General features: G+C 32.7%; 3 protein-coding genes across 3 annotated transcripts; all 3 read left to right on the forward strand.

The window, feature by feature from the left end:
- The first annotated feature begins 2,184 nt into the window (after positions 1-2,184).
- On the forward strand, positions 2,185-4,189 carry LOC131636812 (bZIP transcription factor 12-like). The gene is made up of 4 exons (XM_058907406.1): positions 2,185-3,033; positions 3,176-3,247; positions 3,481-3,510; positions 3,713-4,189. The coding sequence occupies exons 1-4, from the start codon at positions 2,422-2,424 to the stop codon at positions 3,782-3,784; spliced, it is 786 nt and encodes a 261-aa protein (XP_058763389.1). The 5' UTR covers positions 2,185-2,421; the 3' UTR covers positions 3,785-4,189.
- An 11,924-nt stretch (positions 4,190-16,113) lies between these two features.
- LOC131636806 (uncharacterized) lies at positions 16,114-17,316 on the forward strand. Its single transcript, XM_058907399.1, has one exon. It carries the CDS (start codon positions 16,114-16,116, stop codon positions 17,314-17,316), a length of 1,203 nt encoding a protein of 400 aa, XP_058763382.1.
- A 3,967-nt stretch (positions 17,317-21,283) lies between these two features.
- LOC131636816 (probable U3 small nucleolar RNA-associated protein 11) lies at positions 21,284-25,103 on the forward strand. Its single transcript, XM_058907408.1, has 8 exons — positions 21,284-21,458; positions 21,553-21,643; positions 21,733-21,824; positions 21,915-22,008; positions 22,114-22,193; positions 23,250-23,333; positions 24,693-24,792; positions 24,883-25,103. The coding sequence occupies exons 1-8, from the start codon at positions 21,403-21,405 to the stop codon at positions 24,973-24,975; spliced, it is 690 nt and encodes a 229-aa protein (XP_058763391.1). The 5' UTR covers positions 21,284-21,402; the 3' UTR covers positions 24,976-25,103.
- The last annotated feature ends 288 nt before the right edge of the window (positions 25,104-25,391 follow it).

Here is a 25,391-nt window from a genome sequence, read left to right on the forward strand (position 1 = left end):
ATATATATCTATATATATATATATATATATATATATATACTATTATTTGATATTACATCAAATTTGTTATTTTATTGTATTTTTATAATATTTAAAAAATATATTATTTAAGATTTAAATATTAAAAAAAAATAGTCTAAAGTTAACTGTATCAAATTAGACATTTGGTCGATTTTTTAACCAATTTATCCAAACCCAAAATCAAATATGAACCCAATAAATTTTTCTCAAAGTCTATTAAAACTGCAAACCCCCATAATTTTAAGTACTGTCTGTTTTGTTTTTTTTTACCATTGTATAAATATGATTTCAAAAGTAAACTTTAAATTATTACTTAATATGTGTACGTTTACTTTATATTTTTTTGTTCCTTTCTTTTTATTTATAAACGAAAAGATAATAAACGACAGAAATTCATATACAAATACAACACTGAACTCTTAGATTCAAATCTTGTAAACGGTCTCCGTCTCCGATCTAACCCTATCCACATTTGCAAGTTAAATTAGGATTTACAATATTTTATTACAAATTAATATTTTCACAGATATATTCAATGGTGTGAATTCTCACATGCCAAAATAGATCTTGAAGTTAAAATATTCGTGAGTCAATGTACCCCCTTCGTAACGGGACTCCTAAGACCAAGCCATTTAGCCATCTTATTATTATACCCGCATGGTGCAATTTAAATTAATTAGGAAAATTAAGAATAGATATGACAACATCAAAAAAAAAATTTTTAAGAAATAGTTTGTCCAAGTCTACCCTAACAGGTCGGCAATTAAATTAGTCAAAATATATGTCGGCAATTAAAACGTCACGGAGCGGGGCTCACAATAATTGCAACTTTTGTTTTATTATCAAAAACATAATGATTTCAATATTTTTTCAAAAATAAATATTAAATTCTAGTATTACTTTTTTCCAAAAATACAATAACTTCCAAATTACTATCCTATCACAGGATTTTTGTTTTCTTTAGCAGTGGAATCCGACAAGAGAGGTTGCTTATAATCTTATATTGGTGTGATGTTGAATCTCTCTTTTAAAAAAATGAATTATTTCTGACTTTCTGTCTTTTTGCTTGATAAATATTTTTATATGTTTAAATCTAGGATTATTTTTATGTGTTTAAACACAAATGATCTTTTGTATTCCTAGTTATTGCAACTATGTTTTAACTAGCAATCCTATTAAAAAATATAAATTAACTATTGTTGCCTAATAATGAAGCTAAAAAAATAGTAGGAATTATTGACAAGCATATAACCTCACTATTATTTACTAATAAGGTTGAACACTTAAGAAGATTTTAAAAAATCATTTAAGAAGATTTCTAAAAAGAAAACTTTTAAGAAGAGATGTAATATTCTTCTGACTTATTTACAAATAAAAATTATCATAATTTTATAGAACTAAATATAAAAAATATTAAATTTTATTTTATTTAAGATCTAAGAGCAGTATTTCAAAGATATTATTTATTAAAATTTAATTCTAAAGATAATTTCATAGTTTAAATATAAACATAATGTGATAATTATTAAAATAAATAAAATTTCAATTAATTTAATTAATTTCTCAATATATATTTAAAAAATGAAACTATTAAGTACATTGAAAAATTGAATTTTTACACATGCATTGCTAGGTGAATTTTGAAACATCAGGTTCACCAATTTCTTGATGCATAAGTCTTCTGACCAACAATGTCTCATTTTTCATAAGTTAGGTGGACAACATTAAAGTGCATCATAGCCAAAAAAGGATTGGAAGCATTTTTATCCCTGATATCTACATTACTAAAATAAGAAAATCAAACAACTAATTCACGAAAAGATAATACAGATATACATTATTTATAACTTAGAATAAGATTGATGTTATCGAAATGCTGATAGAGACCGACACATTAATTGAATAAAAATGGAAGATATTTTGTTGAGGATTGAATAAAATGGAAGATATTTTGTTGAGGATTTAAAAAAATATATAAAATATATATAATAATATTGAATTTTCATGGAGTCCTAATAAATACATAAAAAGTCCTCCTATATAAAATAATATTGAATTTTTATGGAGTCCTAATAAATACACAGTTTTCTGTTCACATTTAAAATAAAATAAATAAATTAATAATAAAAAAAAAAATTAATATGAGAAGAAGAGGTGGAATGAAACAGAAGAAGAGTAAGCTATATAAAGCAACGTCCATAACCATGTGATGATTCTGTAAACTCAAAACTCAAACCAAACCCATTGTTTCATCGTTACGTATAATTCTTCAGAATTCTGATCATGATAACATATCCATAATTTTTCTACCTGCTCCTGAATCCTCCGTGTTGAAGCCAAACAAAGCCTAACCGAAAATCAAAACAAACTCCGTAACCAACTTCCTCCTATATTCTCGGTATGGCGTCGTCCAAGGTTGTTGCGGTCTCAACGAATCCGGATCTGCCACGTGCCTCTCCTATATCATCGTCAACCTCTTCTTTTCATCTCTCTCATTCTTCTGAACCGCCTCCAAAAAAACCCACCACCATGGACGAAATTCTCAAGAACATTTACCCCGCCGCAATAAGAGCCGCCGAACAACAAGGAAAACTAAAACAAGAACAACAAGAAGAATATCAAGAACACCAACCGCATTTCCTCTTCAACAACACAATCGATGACTTCTGGAAGGATTTCGTCGCCGACCCCGGTGCCTGCACAACCCCTTATCATCCTCATCAACATCAATATCAATATCAAAACCCTTCTTCTGATGAAAGTTTCTCTACCTGTACCGGTGGTGGTGACAATACTCTAGAAGATTTCTTGATGAAAGCGGGTGCTCTTCCTTTCTCTAACCATAGTCAATATTCTTCTTCTTCCGAACCTTCCCATTCTCTTGATGTTGCTGCTGGGGGAAAACGAAAGGCGGTTGAGGAAGCAGTTGACCTTGATAAAGCTGCTATTCAGAAACAGAAAAGAATGATCAAGAATCGTGAGTCTGCAGCCAGGTCTAGAGAACGCAAACAGGTTACTTTCTTTTCTTTCAATCTTAGAATTTGGGTCTAGGTGTTTTTGTTGTTTGTTATCATGAAGAAACTTTATTCAAGTTGAGATTTTTCTACATTTTTAGGGTTTTTATTAATCTGTTGGGTGGTGTAATTTACTACAGGCTTATACTAATGAGCTTGAGAGAGTTGTCAAGCAATTGGAGACAGAAAATAAGCTGCTAATAGAAGAAGAGGTACTGTTATATTGCTTTTTTTTTTTTTTTTTTTTTTGCATTTACTATACAATCTGTAGCACCGACACCTCTGAAAAAATGCGTGCCCGTGAACATCGGCACTGATACACCGACAAGGTCAAGGTCAGTCATTTTCGAGATGTCCTTGCTTCATAGATTACACTGTTTATGTGGCTAAAATCTTGTGTCTGAAATCTTATAACTTTTTATAATACTGGGTGTGATGAATGCAGGAAGAAAGGAAAAAGGAAAGGCTAAAGCAAGTATGTATTTTTCTACTCACTTTTTGACTGCATAATTTGCATATCCTTGAGCATTTAATCTGGTCTATTTGAATTTGTGTCAAATTTGTATGATCAGTGGTGTTTGCATTGCATCACTTCATCACCTAAATTTTATGTCAATGTTCATGTGCACTGGCTTTTAGCTGTGAATCTCATTATTGTTGAATTTGTTTTTCTGCAGCTGAAAGAGTTGGTCCATCCAATTATGGGGCAGAGACAAAATCAGAGGCTGCGGAGATCGAATTCAATATAAACATTGTGATTTGTTTGTCTGAGATCAACAAAAGAGAGAGTAGGATTTTTGAGCTAGGTGTGTAGATATAAGGGACAGGGTTAGGATTTTCTTTGGTAGGTTACACAAGCTGCTGGTTTTTGGAGTTACGTAGAGTGAAAATGCCAGCAGTCAAATAATACAACTTTTTTTAATCAATGATTATTGTTTAGGGATAGTTTGAGTGGGTAGCATTATTATTCTTTTAGCAATTTGGATGATATGGCTTCTGAATAGGAATGGCCTATTTAGATTTTTTGTGAACATGTAAAGGTTAGTAGAATTTAGAGGATTTTTATGTCACATGATTGTTTCTGGGTGAATTCTTATTTACGTAACTCAAAAAGTTGGATAAGGTTACCTTTAGTGTAAAATATCTTGAAAACAACAAACAAATGTATTATTTAATAAATAATTAAATATATAAAAGTTAAATGGTGTTATATGATAGGCTGAAGGTACACTACCTATCTTTTTGTGATGGATAGAGAAGTTGTCACCTTGTTTCTGACATATATTTCATGTACTAATAATAGTTCATTCTTTTCAATGGTTATTTCTTGATAAGTTTATTTGTCATATCTGATAAGATTCAAGACATTTAAAGAATCTGATCCTGAAACTCAGATCTCCAAGTATGAGTCAGGCTGTTAGAGGCTTTTAAGGGAAGAGCATAAGGTATAGTTTATCATTTAACCCACTAGAAGTTGTAAATGAATCATTTATCATACGTGATAAATATAACAAATTTTTTTTCTTACTCCTCTGTCTCACAATAGATGTCTTCTTTATAATTTTTATTTGTCTCAAATTATTTGTTCATTTAGAATATCAATGTAATATTTTTTATTTCTTTCCACTAACTTACACTTATTTATTGTATTTTAATTCATTAAAGTACTCCAGTATCTATTATTAATAAGGTTATTTTAGTAAATGAGACTCATTTTATCATTGAAATCAACATAATTAACCATTTTCTTAAAAAATGTGAAAATCTCAAAGAGGACACCTATTATAAGACGGAGAGGGTATTAGGTAAACCAAACTAAAGGTGACCAATTAAGTTATTTTGTAAATGTTAGTGCAAAAATATACAATTGATTTTTCTTTTAAGATGAATATACAATAACAACCAAGACTTATTCTACTACGTGAGGTCAATTACATATATCAACTTCCATTATAATTTTCTATCATAATTGTTAATTTTGGAATCTTTCTTAATAACTTCTCTTATAATTTTTTTAGGTTTTTCCCTAACTTTAATTGTTTGACTCATCTTCATATGATCTAATTTCCTTATCACAAAATCTACATATCTTCTCTCAACTTCTCCAAATCACCTAAATCTATCTTCCACCATCTTTTTATTATAGGTGTTGCCTTAATACTCTATAATATTGTTATTTATAATCTTATCATGTTTATTCTTACCACATATGATATGATGAATAAACAATCAAATTAAACATTGAGATTTTGATATTTAAAGCCTAAAAATTGAATGGGGGCAACATTTTAAAATTTTAACGAACAAGCTCAATCTAACCTAAAATAAAATTAGTTTTATATCACAAAAATATAGTCACAGTGAATATGTCCATTTTCTATGAGCATCACAGATATTCATTTAACTCATTAACATGTGAAACATAATAATTTCACTATGTTATGATATCCTCCTCGTCTCCATTCCTAAATATCCTCCTCATCTTATTAGAGTAGATAGTTTGATTCTAATGACCTCCCCACTGCTTCTTTTGGCTAAATTATGATCCCTCAATGTTTCCGATTTTCGTTGTCGTTCTAGCCTTTTTAGCAACTACCCCAAGGTCAGAAATCGAAAAAAAATCCATCGTAAATGCAAGTGCCTAACCAGATATGTCTGGTAAATTTTATTAACTCCAAGCCACGGTCAAAATACAAGACTTGAACATACTCATAGCGAGCATCTACAACCTAGTGCAAAAACACAATATGCATCTTTTTAATGAGAGACTTCTATGTGTAGGAGAAAATCAACTAAGAGATTTTCCACAACCTGTCACATAATTGGAGGTATTATAACATAACAACCTCGGGGCCACGCCTAACACAACTCCTAACGATGCCCCATCATAATAAAGAAGGGCATCCAAGTCACCAAAACATCGTTGTCCTCAGATTTGAAATTATCCTCCTAAAAATTTAGGAGGCAAAAATGGTAGCTACACTCCTCTTGAGGGAATCCCTTCTCACCATTCCAAAAGGAGTAATGAACAAGCCACCATTCAACTAGATCTCTTTCGTCATTGAAGAGCTCATTTGAAAAACATATTGTCGACTCCAAGATTCTTAAATCCCTTGGGAAACCTTTTAAGTTAAATAATTACGACGAGAATAGAGATCCAGACAAACACATAGAGTACGTAGACATTATGTTTGACTATCATCACACCAAGAACATAATTAAATGCAAACTATTTGTATTAACTCTTAAAGAAGCCTATATCACATTGTTTAAGACCCTAAAGCATAGTTCTATCAATTCCTGGATAAATTTATATGATAAATTCACAATGCAATTCATATTGTAAAAACAACAACCAAAATGATAGTTGTCATTAACGGAATCCAACAGAAGAAAAAGGAAACCCCTTGAGAGTACATTTATTAGTTCATTAAAGTGGCATTGGAAGATTGTCGAACTAATGGCGGTAGATAAACAAGTTTAAATGTTTGTTCATGAGAAACGAATAGGCTCTTCTTATGGTTTAGAGATAACTAAAAGGTAGACGAAACGGCCACATTGGCTCACTTTGATGTCTCGAGGGAGGTCGTGTGATATCATGTAAGTTGAACTCTTCGAGAAGTTATGGTTGAAATTTGCTGGTAACGTATTAAACCAGGTAATGACATTTTTTGTTAACGAAATTGGGAAGTATTTAATTCTAAGGTTATCATTCCCAGCAATTTCAGTTTCCTGTATTAGATATCTAGCCACATGTTCGATAGTGGATTCAGTGGTGTCCTTAGAAAACTTAGTAAATTTGGGGACCTTCCACCTAGGGGGTATATCCGATTGTAGGATGTATTCGTTCAAAGGAGAGGTGTAACTTGGCATATGAAGGCCAATATTTACACCGTTTGAGCCATGATTCGTTCAACCATGAATACCAAATTGTTGTTTGCTGCCATATTATCGTGTCGAATCTGATGTATAACTTCGTCAGCATTCTAGTTTTTATTAACCATTACTTGTAACAGTCCGATTTTATTCGCTATTATTTTACTAATTATATTATTTGATGTTGGTAATAATTATTTAATTAGTTAGTTATTATGTGATATAATAATTATTTAAGTATTTAATTATGTGTGTGTTTGTGTTATTTGACTTAATTAAGTAATTAGAGAGGTTTTAAAGATTTGGGCCTAAGTGGTAGAATATAACATAATAGATGGATTATGGGTTAAGCCCATTAAGATAAGAGATGGTAAGAGTAGAGATTAGGGTTGGAGAATCATAACTCATTTTGGGGGAGAAAGAAGAAATAGAAGATAGAAAAACTCAAAGGGAAGAGCACTTGAGGAAGGAAGAAAAATTATAGAGGAAGCCTCCATTTTCTCAGCAAGTTTCTGCAGAAAACCACCTTGGCAAATCGGGCATATCTCTCAATCCAACTGTTGGAGCGTTTCGATACTTGGACACAGCGTTCCTGACTCGTAAAGGTAAGTTCTAACCAGAGCGATTTTCATTTTGAGGGTTTTAAGTTCGTCTGATAAGCCGATTTCTGAACTGGTTTTTAGGTGTGTCTCCAAATTATGTTAGGAAGAATTTCTTTTGGAGAAAAGCTTAGAGCCATGGTGAAAGAGTCCAAATTTACCAAGGTAAGGGTGTGGTTCTTTCATGATAAAGGGTTGTATGATAGTATGTAATGGTGGATAGATTCTATACTTGATATCCATGTTCTTCTACGTGCAATATTGGGTATTTTATGGTTTGTTGGAATGTGATGATATAGATGTGATAAGTGGTGTGCAATTGATAATCTATGTGCATTATATTGTTGTGCTTGTTGTGGGTAAACCATTGATGGTGAAATAATGGGTTTAGTTATGGAATTGAAAATGTTAGGGTTTATGTTAGATTCTCATGAAATTGACTCTAATCATGTTTTGAATGAATTATCGATAACATGTAATTAAGTTTGTGCAAGCTGTGTGATGAATTGTTGATAACATGTTATCATGTTTGTGTGCGTTATATATTGATGAATTGTGAATAACATGTAATTATGTTTGTTGTTAGTTTGTTGAATTTGTTGTTGTTGTATACCTTATGGTCAAAGTTGATAGGTTGTATTGTATGGATAAGCATGAAGTGAATATTGTTGTATAGTTGGAAATGATTATGTTTGAAATAACATGATGTATGCTCTTTATGACGAATAGCTGTTGTTATGACGAGAATGATTATATGATGATACTTATATGATGATGATGTATTGTGAAGTTGAATATGTTGTTATTGTTTAGTTGTTGTTATTATAACTTGTTGTTAATGCATTGACGAAATGGTAGGCCTATGGCCAATGTTGAATAAGTTGAATTGTCCCGATTTATGGACATGCTTGAGTTGTAGGTCGTATGACCAGTGTTGATCTAAGTTGATGCCATTGATTCATATTATAAGTTGTTGTTTGTTGTGTGTTGTTGTTGTTGTCGTTGCGTTGTTGTGAATTTGTTGTTGAAGTTTATAATCTCGTTGTTAAGTTGTGTTGTGAGCCTTTGGCTAAAGTTGAACGGTGTGATTGTTAATATGTGACCGTTGTTGTATTGTTGTTATGTCGTTGTTTCGTTGTCGAGTTGTGGTCATTGTATGTCATCGCATAACATATCATAACATTAAAGTTGGCCTGTATTGACAATGTTCTAAGTTGGAGCTAATGCTCATTAAAGTTGGCCTGGATTGGCACGTTCTAAGTTGAAGGCTTTTCCTTATGCCTCGGAATTACTGGCAAAGTTCTAAGTTGGGAGTTTACTCTGAATGGTACCACATGCATTTGCATAATTTTAGTTGCATAATGAGTCACATATCGAGTTGTTGTGTTGATGAATGATTGTTATATTAAGTTGATTATGTTGTTTTCTAAGTTAGATTAATTTGATTATGTTGTTGTTTAAGTTGGATTAAGTTGATTATGTTGTTGTTTAAGTTGGATTCGTGGTTGTGAATTCATTGCTATGTGATGATAGTTACGTTGATTCTCGTTGCGATTATAAAGGAAATGTTGTAGTTATGGATGACTCAGCTGTGAATTTGAATATGTTATTATGATTGATTATTAACATTGTTGTTTTGATGCAAGTTGCTTTGAGATGAGAAATGGTGAATAGTGTATGATCTTATCTTCGCTATAAGTATTATTATACATTCTTTTATACTGTTTGATATCTCACCTCTTCTGCTGATGTTACCCCTACCATGGGAAATGGGCAGTTACTCAAGTATAGATGTGGAAGTTTGTAGCTTCATCGAGTCCAGTTCGTGTGTCGCTCTGATACGTAGCACTCAGGGGGATGTTTATTTTGTTGTTTCATGTAGTTAATATATAAGTTGTTGAGTTCTAAGTTGAATAATGAGAAATACTATGATGTTTTAAAGTTGTTTCTAATTGAATAAAAACGATTTGTTTATAAAGTCGCATGTTATGATTCTGCTGCATATTAAATAAAAGTTGGTTTGTTCTTATAGCTGATATAAGTCGTTTGTGATCCTTTGAGATTGAAGTGATGCGTATCTGATTATGTGTTGTTTATATGAAGTAAATGTGATATCCCAAATGCTTGTTGATAGTTTTTAAAATACTCTGACTTCTGCATTATAATTTCGGGTAGAATTTGGGGTGTTACATTACTACCCTTAGTTCTCTCTCTCTCTAGGGATTTGTTGCTCTTGCCTGTGAGCTTCGACCCTTGGAGGTTCGACTGCCCCTCCCTGGTTTACCACATTCAGTTGGAGTGTATTTATTTGATGTTGGTTAATTGTTGGATCTTCTCCAAGGGTTGACCCCTAATTTTTTCTGGATCAAGGGGATAAAAATTGGACCCATTGTCTGTGCAAGCATTTGGACCATTTCATGGTTGCTTTCGTCCATTTGCTGCCTAATTACTACTGCAGAGTTATTTGTCAGATTTAGCATCTGGGACAAGAATCCTGCCCCAAAAGGCTGCCTAATTCGACCCAAGTTATTAACACCAGACCCAGAAACTTGTAACGGGGAAGTTATGTTCATTATAGGTTCTGGATATGTCGAAGTGGAATTATGCAAACTTTCCATAAATGAAGTTGGCATGCCATAAGGCTGTTCACGACCGTTCAAAGGCAAAGAAAACCGGGGAGGTCACTAGTGGATCCTATGGTCCTATGGGCCTTTGGGAAACATTGTCCATCAGTGGGGGGGTCACTAGTGGATCCTGTGGTCCTATATAAGTCAAAATAGGGCCAATTTGAGCGTTCGACTGCATTGACGTCGAACCTGTTGAGGACGATATATTATCTGAAACAAATGTTGAGACCGTAGTCCCCCCTATGGAAGAAACTAAGGGTGGTACTTCATTATTGTTAGGGGGATTTTGATTACTTGGCTGACTTTGATTTGCCATTTTCCTAACATATCTTCTTTTAGGTATTTCTCCGTTATTTGTGGTTAGTTTACCACTTCTAAGTCTCATGCAACAAAGTAAAATACAATAAAATAATGGAGAACTTTTCTATAACTTTCCAAAGAAACGAATATTAAAGCACAAGTCCCATCGGGTGTGCCAATTTGTTTACCGTGACAATTTGGTAAAACAAGCGCTAGTCTTCCAAAACTAAAATATCTTTAGGTTACTCACAGGATCGACTATAGATTGATCCTAGGACATGTGCTTTTTTACTTTAAACTTTGTTCTTTGAAATGAAGAACATTTCAACAATGTTCATAATCTTATCATAATGTTTTTTCTGATCTAAGTGATTCACTAAAGTAATCTTACAAAATTTGTAAAGAAAGTGCAAATAAAGGAAATCGAATGTAAATTGCAAGAAGTAGGTAAATTCTGGAAATGTAAATTGAAAACTGATTAAAGATGGTGTTTACACGTACATTTATTCAACACTCTTTCTCAACACGCATATACTTTGAGTTTATGTGAGATATTTGTACAAATGAATGAACACCCTGAATCCTAACACCAAGACTCCTATATATACTAAATCAAAGTAACCGTTTTCAACGGCCTTTCGCTCAGAACATGCCACGTTTTGCTCGACATGTCTTCCTTTTGCCTAGAAGCTCTATGCGTTCTTTGGTAAAAACGGATAAGGACGAAAGTCAGTTATCCTTCATTCAAATTCAAACCTCTCCGTCGAATGCCACATCCTTATTGTTCGAACAAATATCACACTTAGCAAATCTCTCTAAGTCCATATTCAATATACCCTTCTTAAAAAGGGTGACTTCGACTGCATTTTAGCAGACATGCTATTCTTGTCGAAAGCTCATAATATCTTAAAAGATATTTTCTCTTCTTTATTAGGATAATATGGTGTCGAAAACCTCAACTAATACATAGATACCAAATTTTTAGAAAAATTCGATAAAAATACAAACAAAATGTGAGATTATACTATATATTTCTAAATTATTGATATAAAACTATAAATTTAGTAGTGACAATTTTTTTTTAAAATTGATTAAAGAATTTAATTGATATACACTGACGGTGTAACGCAGTTTTACACTGTCAATTAATCATAGTCAGAGTAGTGGTTGTGAATCTTGTGATGCACCCATTGTGTAAAAAATTTACACTATATCAATTAATCTCTCGATAAAAAACACATTTTTCATTAAATATTTGATATTCTATAAAAAATGCGATACAAAATTTACATATACTTAAATTTAATTAAAAACAACAGTGTAAATATCATATAGACCACAAATCTTCATTAAAAAACATAATCCAAATCTTCATTGAAAAAACTTATGTTTTTTTGGAGAAAAATTAAAAAAAGTAAAATTAAGAATATGAAAATTGAATTTTATAATTACAACTATATTATGATCAAATTAAGAGTACAATAGTTTTTATAAAGTGAGAGGTGTTTGGAAACCTACTAAACAATAGCCACCACCGCTCACGGCAGACACCTAACACAATCACACACACCTCCACTCCGAAGACAGCCTCCATACAACATGTCGTCCTTGAGAAATGTGGTTCCAAGACCTGCTCACAAAGCGCGTCCGCAACCATAACTCTCCCTCTCACTCTTTACCCTTCACTGATACTCTCTTTGTATAAATTATCACACATTTTCCGTCAATTTCATTTTTTCTCTTTCATTAGGTATTCGAGGAGAGGATTCGGAGTGTTGAAAAGCACAAGGCCTATGTCGAACTAGCAAAAGCCTTTCGCACGAAGGAGGACACTTGCTTTGAAAGGAACACATTATGGGTTTTAACTTCAATGTTTTGCCCTCTTCATCGACAACGTTAATATATCATAAATTAGTTTTTAAAAGAGTATTTTTATTTTGTAATTGGTAAAGTACCGATGAAACATACATTCCACAATAATAATGTTCAGTCAAGAAACAAATTTTGTTTTTTATTATCATCTTTTATATGCTTCTAATTTTTTTTAATTTATTTTTTAATTGTCTAATATAATTAAAATCACGCTAATTATTTAATTCTTGTAAAAAAGAGTTTAGAAGTTAAAGATTTGATCGAAGTTGAATGGAATCGGATGGGATGGATATTGATAAAGTCATTAATATAAAGTAATACATAACGTAGCATACATTTGAAAATATTGTATTTTATGATAATAAATTCATGACAGAAAATATTGTATTTTATGATAATAAATTCATGACAAACTATGGTTGTGGTTTATATATTTTAAAATTATATTACTTACTATTTGATTCATAATTATATTTTAGTTTAATTATAATTATGGATAGATGTGCATTATTAATTTAGGGGTGCAATGAAAATTAATTCCAATAAAATAAACGACAATATTATTTCAGTTTTCAAAACAAGTTAGTGTAATAATTTATTAACTTGTAATAATTTATCTTTTCAAATTTAGTATAATTAGAAACGAATGTTAATTACTAGCCATTTTTATGAGGAATTTAGTAGTTATAAGTTGAATTAATTTCATTTTAATACAATAATTGTTTATATTTACTGATTAAATTAATTGGTATTTTAAATTAGCATGACTAAATGTATTAATAGATTATGTGTTATATGATATAATTGATTGATATTTCAAAAAATTTATGAATAAAAAAAATGTTCATGTCTTAAAGAAAATCTATAATATGTCATACTTAATTTGATTTTTATTTGTCTTAAATATTATTTTTTTGGTAAGGGTTTGTCTTAAATATTTGATTATGAGAGTTTTATTAAATTCAATTATGATTAGAAATATACATAATATTTCATTTAAATTGGTTTTATTACGTAGATTTTTAAAAATTATGAATTTTTTATAGAAGTACTCTTACTTTATTCGAAATTTATTGGCGGAAGATTGAATTTTGCTTCTTTTTTAGAAAGTTGAGTTAATTTTAATAAAAAAATTCAAACAAATTATTTATAATAATTATTAATAACTATATTAATATAATTTTTATAATATCATCATAATTAATAATAAGAATTAATTATCTATTATTTAACTTGAATTTTGTTACATTTTTTTAAATTTGTTGTCTATTTTTTTTAATTTGTTGTCTACTAGACGTCTACCCGCGCGATGCGCGGAAAGCTTTATTAAATTATTATTGATAAATAATTATTTAAGTAAATATAATATATATTTATATCAATATTTTAAATTGAATTTATTTTTTATATAAAAATTTAACAATAATTTAATAGTTTATAATTTATAAAAATATATATTCAATACTAAAAATTTATTATAGTGATATTAGACATTTAAAAATATATACATTTTTACTCTTATATCACTCATCTTTCATTTGGAAGACATCTAAATCTCCTACATTATCTATTAATTTATGATATTGAAAAAAACAGACTATTCTGATTTTGGAAGACTTCTAAATCTCCTACATTATCTATTAATCTATGATATTGAAAAAAACAGACTATTCTGATTTTACTTTTTTCAAATATTGTATTATTATCGTTACTTGTTAGTTATAGATTTAAAAATTGATTTCTTTTCTTATTTTAATTGTAAAGTTGATAAATAATTTAAAAAAAAAAAATATTTTTTGTATGAATTCTAAAATTTTCAAATGATGTTTCAGGAGTTACATCATATTTTATCCACAATACAATTGCACAACCATGAACTTTATTGCTAATTATTTTATCAAATATGTCCCATTAATGAAATAAATAAATATATTTTTAACATTTTATCTCATATATCAAATTATTAAATAATTATCTAATTTATTTTATTTTTCATCATATAAATAAATCTGTAAAAAATATATACATTAATTTAAATAAATTTTCATTCTAAAAAAATAAAAACTTAAGACTATATTGCTGATAATATATAAACATTAAAAACAAAAAACAATAATGCGTTTATAATTATTACTCAACAAAAATTTTAAATAAAAAATTCAAAAATAAAAAAAGATAATTCTTAAATGAGTTACACAATTTTTGTTTATAATAAAAAATTTGCATTTATTTGATTTTAAACTCTAACAAATTAATCTATATATATATATATATATATATATATATATATATATATATATATATATATATATATATATATATATATATATATATATATATATATATATATATATATATATATATATATATATATATATATATATATATATATATATATATATATATATATATATATATATTTAAACATGAAAATTATATTTATTTAAAATTTTAATAAATTTTATTCTCTCCTAATATGAAAATTTTATGTAGCGGGAAATATGAAGTTATTGGTAAACAAATTAAATAATAACGGAAACAAGTTTATTATTGACTCAATTATTTTTGTAAATAATGCAAAAAAAAATTATTTATATAAGAAAAAAAATAATATTATTGATTCAAAAATAATATTTATGTAGATGAAATATTCTTAATCATTTTATGCTCACAAAAATAAAACTAATATATAATTATTGAATCAAACATGAAGATTATATTTGTTTAAAATTTTAATAAATTTTATTTTCTCCTGATATGAAAATTTATGCAACGGGAAAAATATAGTTATTGATAAAAAAGTGATAAAAACGGGAACAAGTTTACTATTTATTCAATTATTTTTGTAAATAATGGCAAATCAAAAATATTTTTTATATAGAAAAATAATAATATTATTAAATCAAATATTTTTTTTTTGAAAAAACGTAACGCACCAGTACTCGTACGAACGCACGGGTATCCATACTTAGGGGGTGGCAAAAAGGACAGGTCACCCCCGCCTTATGCCCGTAAAAAAATAGCGGGGCGGACAAACCCGCCAAGTGAAAATGAGCATAAAAATCTAGGCCGCCAATTTTATAATAGCTTAATTGACTTTTTTTTTTTTTTACATTTCAATTAGATTTTCACTTATTTTTTAGATCAATTTTCTATAAAGCATCATTTTAATAAATTTTACTTAAAAAATATTGCATATATTCACAAATAAATATATAAAATAAAACCATCAAGAGTTGTTATTACTAAATTAACTAAAAAAGGGCGGACTTAAGGAGGGACGGACTGAACAGATAGGCTAGGCGGGTTTTGAAACGCGGAGGGCTTTGGCTAGGCGAGCATTAGCGGGCGGGTATTGGTGGGCAGCGCGGCAGGCCCAAAATCCCAATTCAATCCCCCACTTTTTGACGGGTATTCGAGTTGGCCCGGTGCACCACAACCCGTTTTGTCACCCCTATCCATACTAAAATATGTGCGAGTCCACGGGTAATTATATTTTTGTACAATTAAAAAAATTAGAAGTAAATATATTTTAAATAATGTATCACAGACAAAACATGATTATTTATGTTACTAGTAATATTTATTTATATAATTAAAATAATATATTTCAAATACAGTATTATTATTTGGTATTTATAAAATTAAATGATTACATAAATATTATTATAAATAATGTCAAAACAAATTTATTATTTACATAATAATAAAATTTTTTGGTTAAATAATTTAGTCTTTCTATTTTTCACTCTTATTACATTTTAAAAGAATATGCGCAGTATAAGTGAATGAAAAATTAGAGAAATGGCGCGAGGGAGAGGGAGAGGACGAGGGCGGGGGAGACCTCCAAAGATTTTGGAACCGCCGCCACCGGAATCTCTACCGGCGAAAGAAGAACCGTCGAAACCTACCGAGACCGCAGCCGTAGCGAAGCAAGGGGAAAACAGTGGAACGAAGAAATTGGATGAATCGAGACCAGTGGTAACTGAAACCCTAACGGGTGAGGAGCAATCTCGCAAACTATGGGTGGATGTTATCAGTAACAATCGCAAACCAGGTAACGGTTTGACTCTTGATTTTGTTGCTCCTAAAGTTGTTAATGGCGGAATTGTTGTGGAAATAGAACAATCGGATATTGAATCTGAAGTTCGGTACTGGGATTGTGCATTGATAATGTATGTACTGGGAGGGGAATTGAGCATGAACATGGTGAAACAGTTCATGATGAAGAACTGGAATACTGTTCAACTGCCAGATCTGCTTTACCACGATGACGGTTACTTTCTCTTGAAATTCAAGACGCACAAGGAGAAGGAGGAGATCTTGATGAATGGACCTTACATGATCAAGAATATGCCTATGATTCTTAGGGATTGGAAGCCAAACTTCAGCATGAAGACAGATATGTTACGAACCATCCCACTGTGGGTGAAGCTTCCGCAGCTACCTTTGGAATATTGGGGAGTAAACAGTCTAACGAAGATAGGGAGTGCCATAGGAAGGCCTGTTGTCACGGATGAGTGCACTGCTCACAAGCTGCGTGTGTCTTATGCAAGGATCCTTGTGGAGATTGATGCTACTCAAGAGGTGCCGAGAGAAATCATGATAAAGAACACAGAAGGGGAACTAGTAAAGCAAGTTATTGAATATGACTGGTTGCCCAAGTTCTGTGGTCGATGCCAGAAATTTGGGCATAACTGTGCCACAAGGAGGGCTATGACACAATGGATACCAAAAGAGAAATTTGTGGAACAAACGAAAACGCCAGAAGATATCCCTAAAGTGCAGAGTGACACCAATGGAAGCACACAGAAGACTCCGGGGAATAATCTGAAAAGCAGAGAAGATGAGGAAGGATGGACCTCACCAAAGGGAGGGACACGAGGAAGAAAGACTCAGAGCAACAATGGTACTAAGGTAACACCTAGCTTTACTAGTTCTAATGGTTTTGATGTGTTGGGGGATTTGGTGGAGCCTCCAATGCAAGCAGACCCGGGGCCATGTTAATTTCATGGAACGTGAGGGGGCTAAATAAAAGTGGTAAGTTGAGAGAGATTAGCTCCCATCTCTCTAAGCTTAACCCTACCATTTGTGTTCTTCTGGAAACTAGAGTTAAAACTGCTAGAGCAGAGTTGATTAGAGGGAAGCTTAAGTTTCATGATAAGTTCTTGGATAACTACTCTGAACATCCTAATGGCAGGATATGGGTGAGTTGGAATTCTGGCTGCATTGACATCAAGGTAGTGGAGAAGTCTGAACAATTCATGCACTGCAAAGTTCTTGATGAGCAGGGTAACCTCAAATTCTGGTTGACAGCTGTGTATGCCCTTAATACTTTGGACAAGAGGAAACAGCTTTGGTGTGATATTGCTAATCTTACTGGTCACAGGACTGAGCCTTGGTGTGTAGTAGGGGATTTTAATAATGTCCTGAAGAGCAAGGATCGGATTGGTGGGAGAATGGTTGTTGCTTCTGAATTTTGTGATCTGCAGAATATGATGGACACTTGTGATCTGGCAGAGATGGAGAATCAGGGTGATTACTATACTTGGCACAATAAACATGAACAAGACCCCATCTATTCCAGAATTGATCGTGTCCTTGGTAATCCTGCCTGGTTCCTCAATTCGGATCTGCAGCTTAATCATCTTTCCCCAGGAGTTTCTGATCATGTGTTGCTCCACCTCACAGGTCAGGATTCCCTTAAGCCTAAAAGAAGCCACTTTAAGTTCATCAACTGTACAACTGAACTTGCAGGGTTTCAGGAAGAGGTTGCTAAGAACTGGACTATACCTATTAGAGGAAGCCCTCCCTATGTCATGTGGGAAAAACTGAAGAGATTGAAGCCAGTGCTGAGACAGATGAGCAAACCCCTCACTGATATTCAGAGGAACATTTGTGCAGCCAGAGAAGACTTGGAAAAGGCTCAGCAAAATCTGTCTTGTGACCTTATGAATGCTGGCCTTATTCAGAAAGTCAAGGAGAAGACTAGAGACATTGTAAGGTGGCAGGAACTTGAGGAAAAAGTTTTGCAGCAAAAGTCTAAGGTGGACTGGATTAAATTAGGAGATGGAAACAATCAGTTCTTCCATGCCTCCCTGAAATCCAGGACCAACTCCAAAAGACTGATCAGGGTAACTCTTGATGATGGCTCAGTTGTTAATAACAAGGAGGGTGTTGAGAGCATGATCCTCAAGTACTATGGTGATCTGATGGGAAAAGAGGGGAGAGTTCTTAATCATGTCAACCTCCAAGTCATGAGGGAAGGAGCCTGTCTGAACTATGAGCAGAGGCAGCAGCTGATTGCCCCTGTTAGTGACAAAGAAATCTATGATGCCTTGCATGACATGGGAGATAATAAAAGTCCTGGCCTCGATGGATATAGTGCCAAGTTCTTCAAAAGTTGTTGGCAGATTGTGAAGGATGATCTAATTAGTACAATTAGATACTGGTTCAGAACCCAAACTATGTTCAAGGGATTCAATGGCACCCTTGTAACCTTAATCCCTAAATTCCCTGAGGCCAAAAATCTCAAAGACTACAGACCTATAGCCTGCTGCTCTGTGGTCTATAAAGTGTACTCTAAGATCCTTACCTCTAGAATGGCTAAAGTCATTGGTGACATTGTAAGCAAAACTCAGGCAGCTTTCATACCAGGCCAGCAGATACACAAGCATATCCTCTTGGCACATGAGCTGATCAAAGGGTACTCAAGAAAGCATGGTGTCCCGAGAAACATGATTCAGCTTGACCTCCAAAAAGCATATGACATGCTTAATTGGCAGGCCCTGAAGACCATATTGAAAGAGCTAGGTTTCCCTGATCAGTTTGTTACTTGGATTATGAATGGAGTCTGCACTGTGTCCTACAAATTCAACATCAATGGAGAGCACTCATCTCTTATGAAGGCTGAAAGAGGAATTCGGCAGGGAGATCCTATCTCCCCCCTCCTCTTTGTGCTTGTCATGGAGTATATGAGTAGGCTCTTGAACAAGTTGCAAGAGAATCCCAATTTCAAGCACCATGCCAAGTGTAAGAAGCTCAATCTTACTCACCTCACCTTTGCTGATGACATCCTCCTCTTCTCAAGAGGGGATGTGGGATCTGTTGAACTGCTGATGAACACCTTGCAGGTTTTTTCTGGATCCACAGGCCTGGTCATAAACCCAGCCAAATGTTTTGTTTACATGGGGGCTGTGGATGATGTTACCAGGGGCCAGATTATGAATATTACTGGTTTTAATGCTGGCCAGTTACCCTTTAGATACCTTGGGGTACCTTTGTCTAGTAGGAAACTCTCCCTGAACCATTATCTGCCGCTTATTGACAAAATTATGAGCAAGGTCCACCATTGGAGCACTAAGCTTTTAAGCTATGCAGGGAGGGTCCAGCTTGTTAATGCTGTGAGTTTTGCTGTTGCCAATTACTGGCTCCAATGCTTCCCGATTCCAAAGGGAGTGCTGAAGAGAATTAATTGCATCTGCAGGGTGTTTGTTTGGACCGGAGGTAGTGCCTTAAGCAGGAAAAACCCAATTGCCTGGAAGGAGGTCTGCAAGCCTAGCATAAAGGGTGGGCTAAATATCATCGACTTGGAATGCTGGAATACTATAACCATGCTGAAGCTGCTTTGGGATTTGAGGAAAAAGACTGATAACTTGTGGGTGCTATGGCTGCATACGTATTACATCAAGGGGAAAGACATCATGAACATGGAGGTTAAGCAAGACTCAACCTGGATTATTAAAGGGATGATGAAGGCCAGAGTGAGAATCACGGATTGCAGTAATAGCTGGCAGCAGATGCTAGTGTCTGATAAGTTCAAAATGGGGAAACTCTATAAGGAGATTATGCATCACCATGATAATGTTGATTGGCATGCTGTTTTTGCAGGTAATAGGGCTCGTCCTAGGGCCTTATTCTGTTTGTGGCTTGCGTGCCATAAACGTCTTGCCACAAAAGATAGATTGATAAAGTTTGGCATTACTAGCGATGCACAATGCTGCTTCTGCAGGGAAGATGAGTCCTTAGACCACCTTTTTTATAAATGCAATGTGCTGAAGAATATTTGGACCAGTACATTGCAATGGCTCGATATTGATCACACTCCGTTGGACTGGACTCAAGAACTTAGATGGCTCGTTCTGTGTGCTAGGGGCAAAGGAATGAAAGCTAACTTGCTAAAGATGGCTGCGGCTGAGACTCTATATCAATGCTGGAAGCTCAGGAATGATACTTGTTTTGGCACCCCGCAACCTGTTGACAAAGTTGTGCATAGTATACAAGAAGCTATTATACATAGAGGATGGAATTACAAGAAATATAGAGATAGAATAGCAAATCTTTTGTTATAGCTTGTTTCTTTGTTTTGGTTGGATCAGTTTTGATCACATTTGTACTTAAACTTGTTTTTGAATTATAATAAAATTTTATTGATTCAAAAAAAAAAAAAGAATATGCGCATAGTGCACCAGTACCCGTACCAATGCACGGTGTCCAGATCAGAATTTGTGCGGATCCACGAGTTATTACATTTTTTATACAATTAAAAAAATAAAAAATATTTAAAATAATGTATGAATCCACAAGAAAAATGTATTATTTTTTAATTATTTATATTACTAACATTTTTATTTTAAAATTTGTTACAATTTAAGATACAATACTTTTTTAGATAATATTTAAAAAATTAAAATATATATTATTGTTGTAAAATAATTTTGTTTTTATTAAAAAAATATGTTTTTTTCTTAAAAATAATAAACTCTTTTCGTAAAATAATTTTATTTTTCTCATTCATATTTTAAAAACAAAATCGTGCGTATCAGAGCAGTATCGGTATGAACTTCGTTGAAAAAACTTATGTTTTTTTTGAGAAAAATTCAAAAAGTAAAATTAAGAATATGAAAAATGAATTTTATAATTACGAGGATATTATGGTCAAATTAAGAGTACAATAGTTTTCTTTATTTTCAATGTACTAGTAGTACAATTGATAGGTGTTTGGAAAGACAGAAACCCCGCAGCCACCACCGCTCACGGCAGAACCCTAATACGATCACGCCGGCTCCATTCCAAAGAGAACCTCCATACAACATGTCGTCTCTGAGAAACGCCGTTCCCAGACCTGCTCACAAAGAGCGCCCCCAACCGTAACTCTCCCTCTAACTCTTTACCCTTCACTGCTATTCTCTTCGTATAAATTATCACATATTTTCCCTCAATTTCATTTTTTTCTCTCATTAGGTCTTCGCGGAGAAGATTCGGAGTGCTCGAAAAGCACAAAGACTATGTCGAACGTGCAAAAGCCTTTCACACAAAGGAAGACACTTTACGGGTACATCAATTTCACTGATTCTTTGCAGTATTTCACTTTTTTGGTTGATTTAAATTTTAATCAATTATTTACTTCTGTTTCATTCACAGAAACTTAGGGAAAAAGCTGCAAACAGGAACGAGGATGAGTTTTACTTTAAGATGATTAAATCAAAAACTGTTAATGGAGTTCATAGACCAGTGTAACAATTTTCTCTCAATTTTTTTATAGTGCTAGTTTGCTGATTGCTGATTTTGTTGCGCTTAGATTTTCGGGTTTTTTCGTTTTTTAGGAATGAGGATAACAAGTACACTCAAGAAGAGCTTATATTGATGAAAACACAGGATATGGGATATGTTCTTCAAGTGCTTCAAAGTGAGAAAAAGGTGGTTAAGTGTACTCTTTTCTTTCTTTTTGTTTTTTTTGTTTTAGTTTTTGATAATTGTTTATGGAATAATTGGCAATGTGGGTTTTACTGATTTTCCTTGCAGAAAGTTGAATCGCTATCTGCCATGCTGCACTCTACTGGTAGTAAGCCGGTGAATAGCCATGTTTATTTTGCTGAGGACAGGTTTGGGTTTTTGAACTATCTTTCTATAACTAGCATAGGACGGTTTTTCAATTTTCATTTGTATACTGTATCGGATAAGATTGGTCTCTACTCGATGCTTTATGTGTTTCAACCTTGTTTATTTTGAGTTGTAGTTTACATTTTTATTCTTACCTTAAAAATTAGAAGAATTCATTGATCAGATTTGTTGGATGGTCTTGTGAATGTTATGATAACTTCTTTTATCTTCCATGTCAAATTTGTACCGTAGTTTATGCTTAATTAGTGAGCTTGATTAGGCCATTGATGCATATTGATGGGTTGGGACTTGGGATCAATGATGTGAAAATTGAGATGCTACTTAGGATCGAGAGGGGGTTGAAAGATCATACCACGAGGATCATAGCATAAATTGTAAGATCCTATCAATAAAGAAAAACCACACTCTTGCAAGTTTACTAGACTTCAATTGGATGTGAAGTGTGAACATATTAAATTAACTAGTGATGCCTTGTTATCATTCAAACATTCCAATGTCAATTGAGAAGTGGCAAAGCTGACCATGGCATGTCTAATCAAATTAGCTTCTTAAGTAAATTTACGCAATAAAGAAATGATTTTTTCTTGAATAAGTGTATGTTGTGAATTGTGATTTGTCTATCGCTTACAATCGTATGTTTGTGGAGTGTTATCTTCTCGAAATCCTTTAACATCAACCCAATGTTAGGATGTTTTCAGAAAAATATACCCCACCAGAGACTAAGAGACAACTGCAATTGTTTAATTTTTACAAATTATATGTAGTTGGTTTGGTTTCAATATATGTGCTAATGCACTATGATGCTATTTGGATGTAGTCATATTAGAAGATCCCTTCATTGGGTAAACCCATTGTTATTTTTGAATTATTGATCAATATGTTTTTGTTCCTTTTCTTCTCTCTTCTCCCTTCTCTCTTCTGTATTCTTGTTATTTGTTATGTTGCATGTGCGTAGTATAGTAGTAGTAGATTTATCCTCGTTCCTTAAATTTAATTTGAATGAATATATTTTTTTAACATCATCTATTGAAATGCAGGGAAGAGGCTAAAGAGTTAAAATTAAAACACTCAAAAAGAGAAGTTCCATCCACTTCTGGTGATGTTCCTGTTAATATCAAAAGGTACATCCCTACATGCATTTGTCTTTGAAGACTGATTTATTTTTCTCATTTTATTGATGTTTTCTCTGGGATTACACAACTTCTAAAAAATGTCCGCTCTAATTTTTTTAAAGGATATGGTCTACTGAATATTTTATTTGTTCTGTTCAATGACTGTGAATTCTGTAAATATCTTAACTTTATTAAATGCCTAAGTATTAGGAACTTCTATACAGTAATGTGTTGGCTGAGCCACTGCAATATTTTATCTGTTCTCTTCAATGCACTTTAAGGCTGTTAATTTTGTAAATATCTTAACTTTAATAAATGCATAAGCATTAGGATGTTCTGTACAGTAATGTGTTGGCTGAGCCACCACAATTTTTTCAGCTCCGGTCCCTTTGGTGGGTCCATGACAACTCATGATTGATTTAACTTGATCTCTTTATGAAAATTTGTTTGGCTCATGTTTATGGTAAATAAGACCGTGTTAATTAAGTTTTGCACGAGATATTTGTTCATAAATATTACTATACCATATCCAAACAGAAACCATACCCTATCCAAACACACAGTTTGAGGGTGTGGTCAAGAATGATGAGTTTAACACCATATGTTTATTTTAATGTATCTTGTTATGTCACTTTTCATTGACACCAAAGATATCATTTGAATGATAGACAAGTTAAAACAGGAAAAAATTGAATGGTGCCAATATTTGATTTGAAGAGGAAGTACCAATATGCATCATGGACCTTATTGAGGGTGGATGTGGATGATGCCATCAGAGTTGACCCAGTGGGCTGATTTCCCTGAGAAAGTAGGATAATCTAAGTCTGCATTGAAGGGATTGTGTATATAGTGGTTAAGTTGTAGGTCAAAGAACAGTGGTGACATGCTACATTCATGATGTTGTTAGCCGCATGATTAGCAAAAAGGGACAAATAGTGGTAGGTCTTGGGCAGTGCTTTGCGGGAGCTTGGGTTGTAGGCGACCTGGTTTTATACTAATGAGGGAGCACTGCTGCACTGGATAGGTTTGGGGGATTTAGGAGATTGCGCATTGTGGTAGATGGGGAGAATGTTGGCGGTCATAAGTAGGGACTTTTTAGTAATTTTAAAAAATTACAGAAATGCACTCTCTGTTAAATCATTATTTAGAATCACTATCATTTCCCTGCTTTTTGGTCATATTGAGTCATTTTCACGTTGTGTTGATTCTGTGGTGATATTGCTCGTCGAAAGCTGACTTGTCCTATATTGTTATGTATCGTCCCCCTGCTAATTGCCTACAAAAACTGTTATTGTTTCGATTTGTTCTGTTTTCTCATCTTGATTTCTAGCACCATGTGGGATTTCAAGTATTATTTTCCATGCACAGGAAAACAGAGCGATCATACAAAGAGTTGGAAGCAAGGAAAGCTAGAGTTAGCCAGCTGGAGAAAGTCTACATGGATATGGCACTGACGAAGGAGTTGCAGGTATTGATATTTTAGACTTCCTTAGCATGAACCCATTGTAGTCTTACATATGCAGAATACTCAGACAGAAAATATTCCGTATATGAACAGAAAAATGGTAGGAAGCGCAAACTACGACCAGATGAAATTGTCAATCCAACCAATAGACCTGTTTACAAGTGGCGTGCTGAAAGAAAGCGATGAAAGAGTTGATAAAATGTTGAGCTGATTATTTTTGCCTTATATCATGTTGTATAATGATTAATTACTTCCATCTTGGGGCTGGATTTTGAGAATTAAGACCTTTTTAATTTTTTTTGTTTTGTCTATAATTTCTGCTGGTAGTTCGTTTTATATTTAATTATTATGTACCGAAATTTATATCAACAAAATGAGTTCTTAAAGAAGACTCTAACATGCACAAGTGAGGTATTAATTGTATGTTGCATTTTTTAATCATTGCATTGAAGTGATCCATGGAATGTTATGTTACAGTCCCCACTAAATACTTTCCTATCTCCTCCCAGTCCTCCCTGCATTTTTTATAAATCATTAATGTTAGACTCAGATGGATATATTGCCTCTGTTTAGTTTCTCTTCAGCAAGCTTCTGAACATAAA

This window comes from Vicia villosa, unplaced genomic scaffold (genome assembly GCF_029867415.1).
Source record: "Vicia villosa cultivar HV-30 ecotype Madison, WI unplaced genomic scaffold, Vvil1.0 ctg.001839F_1_1, whole genome shotgun sequence".
Taxonomy (NCBI): Eukaryota; Viridiplantae; Streptophyta; class Magnoliopsida; order Fabales; family Fabaceae; genus Vicia; species Vicia villosa.

Bases quoted from the DNA above. Each gene is read 5' to 3' on its own strand.
- LOC131636816 (XM_058907408.1), top strand. From the start codon at position 21,403: ATGTCGTCTCTGAGAAACGCCGTTCCCAGACCTGCTCACAAAGAGCGC. The intron at 21,459-21,552 runs GTAACTCTCCCT...TTCTCTCATTAG, and splicing joins CACAAAGAGCGCCCCCAACC to GTCTTCGCGGAGAAGATTCG. The intron at 23,334-24,692 runs GTACATCCCTAC...TTCCATGCACAG, and splicing joins GTTCCTGTTAATATCAAAAG to GAAAACAGAGCGATCATACA.
- LOC131636806 (XM_058907399.1), top strand. From the start codon at position 16,114: ATGGCGCGAGGGAGAGGGAGAGGACGAGGGCGGGGGAGACCTCCAAAG.
- LOC131636812 (XM_058907406.1), top strand. From the start codon at position 2,422: ATGGCGTCGTCCAAGGTTGTTGCGGTCTCAACGAATCCGGATCTGCCA. The intron at 3,034-3,175 runs GTTACTTTCTTT...AATTTACTACAG, and splicing joins GGTCTAGAGAACGCAAACAG to GCTTATACTAATGAGCTTGA. The intron at 3,511-3,712 runs GTATGTATTTTT...GTTTTTCTGCAG, and splicing joins AAAAGGAAAGGCTAAAGCAA to CTGAAAGAGTTGGTCCATCC.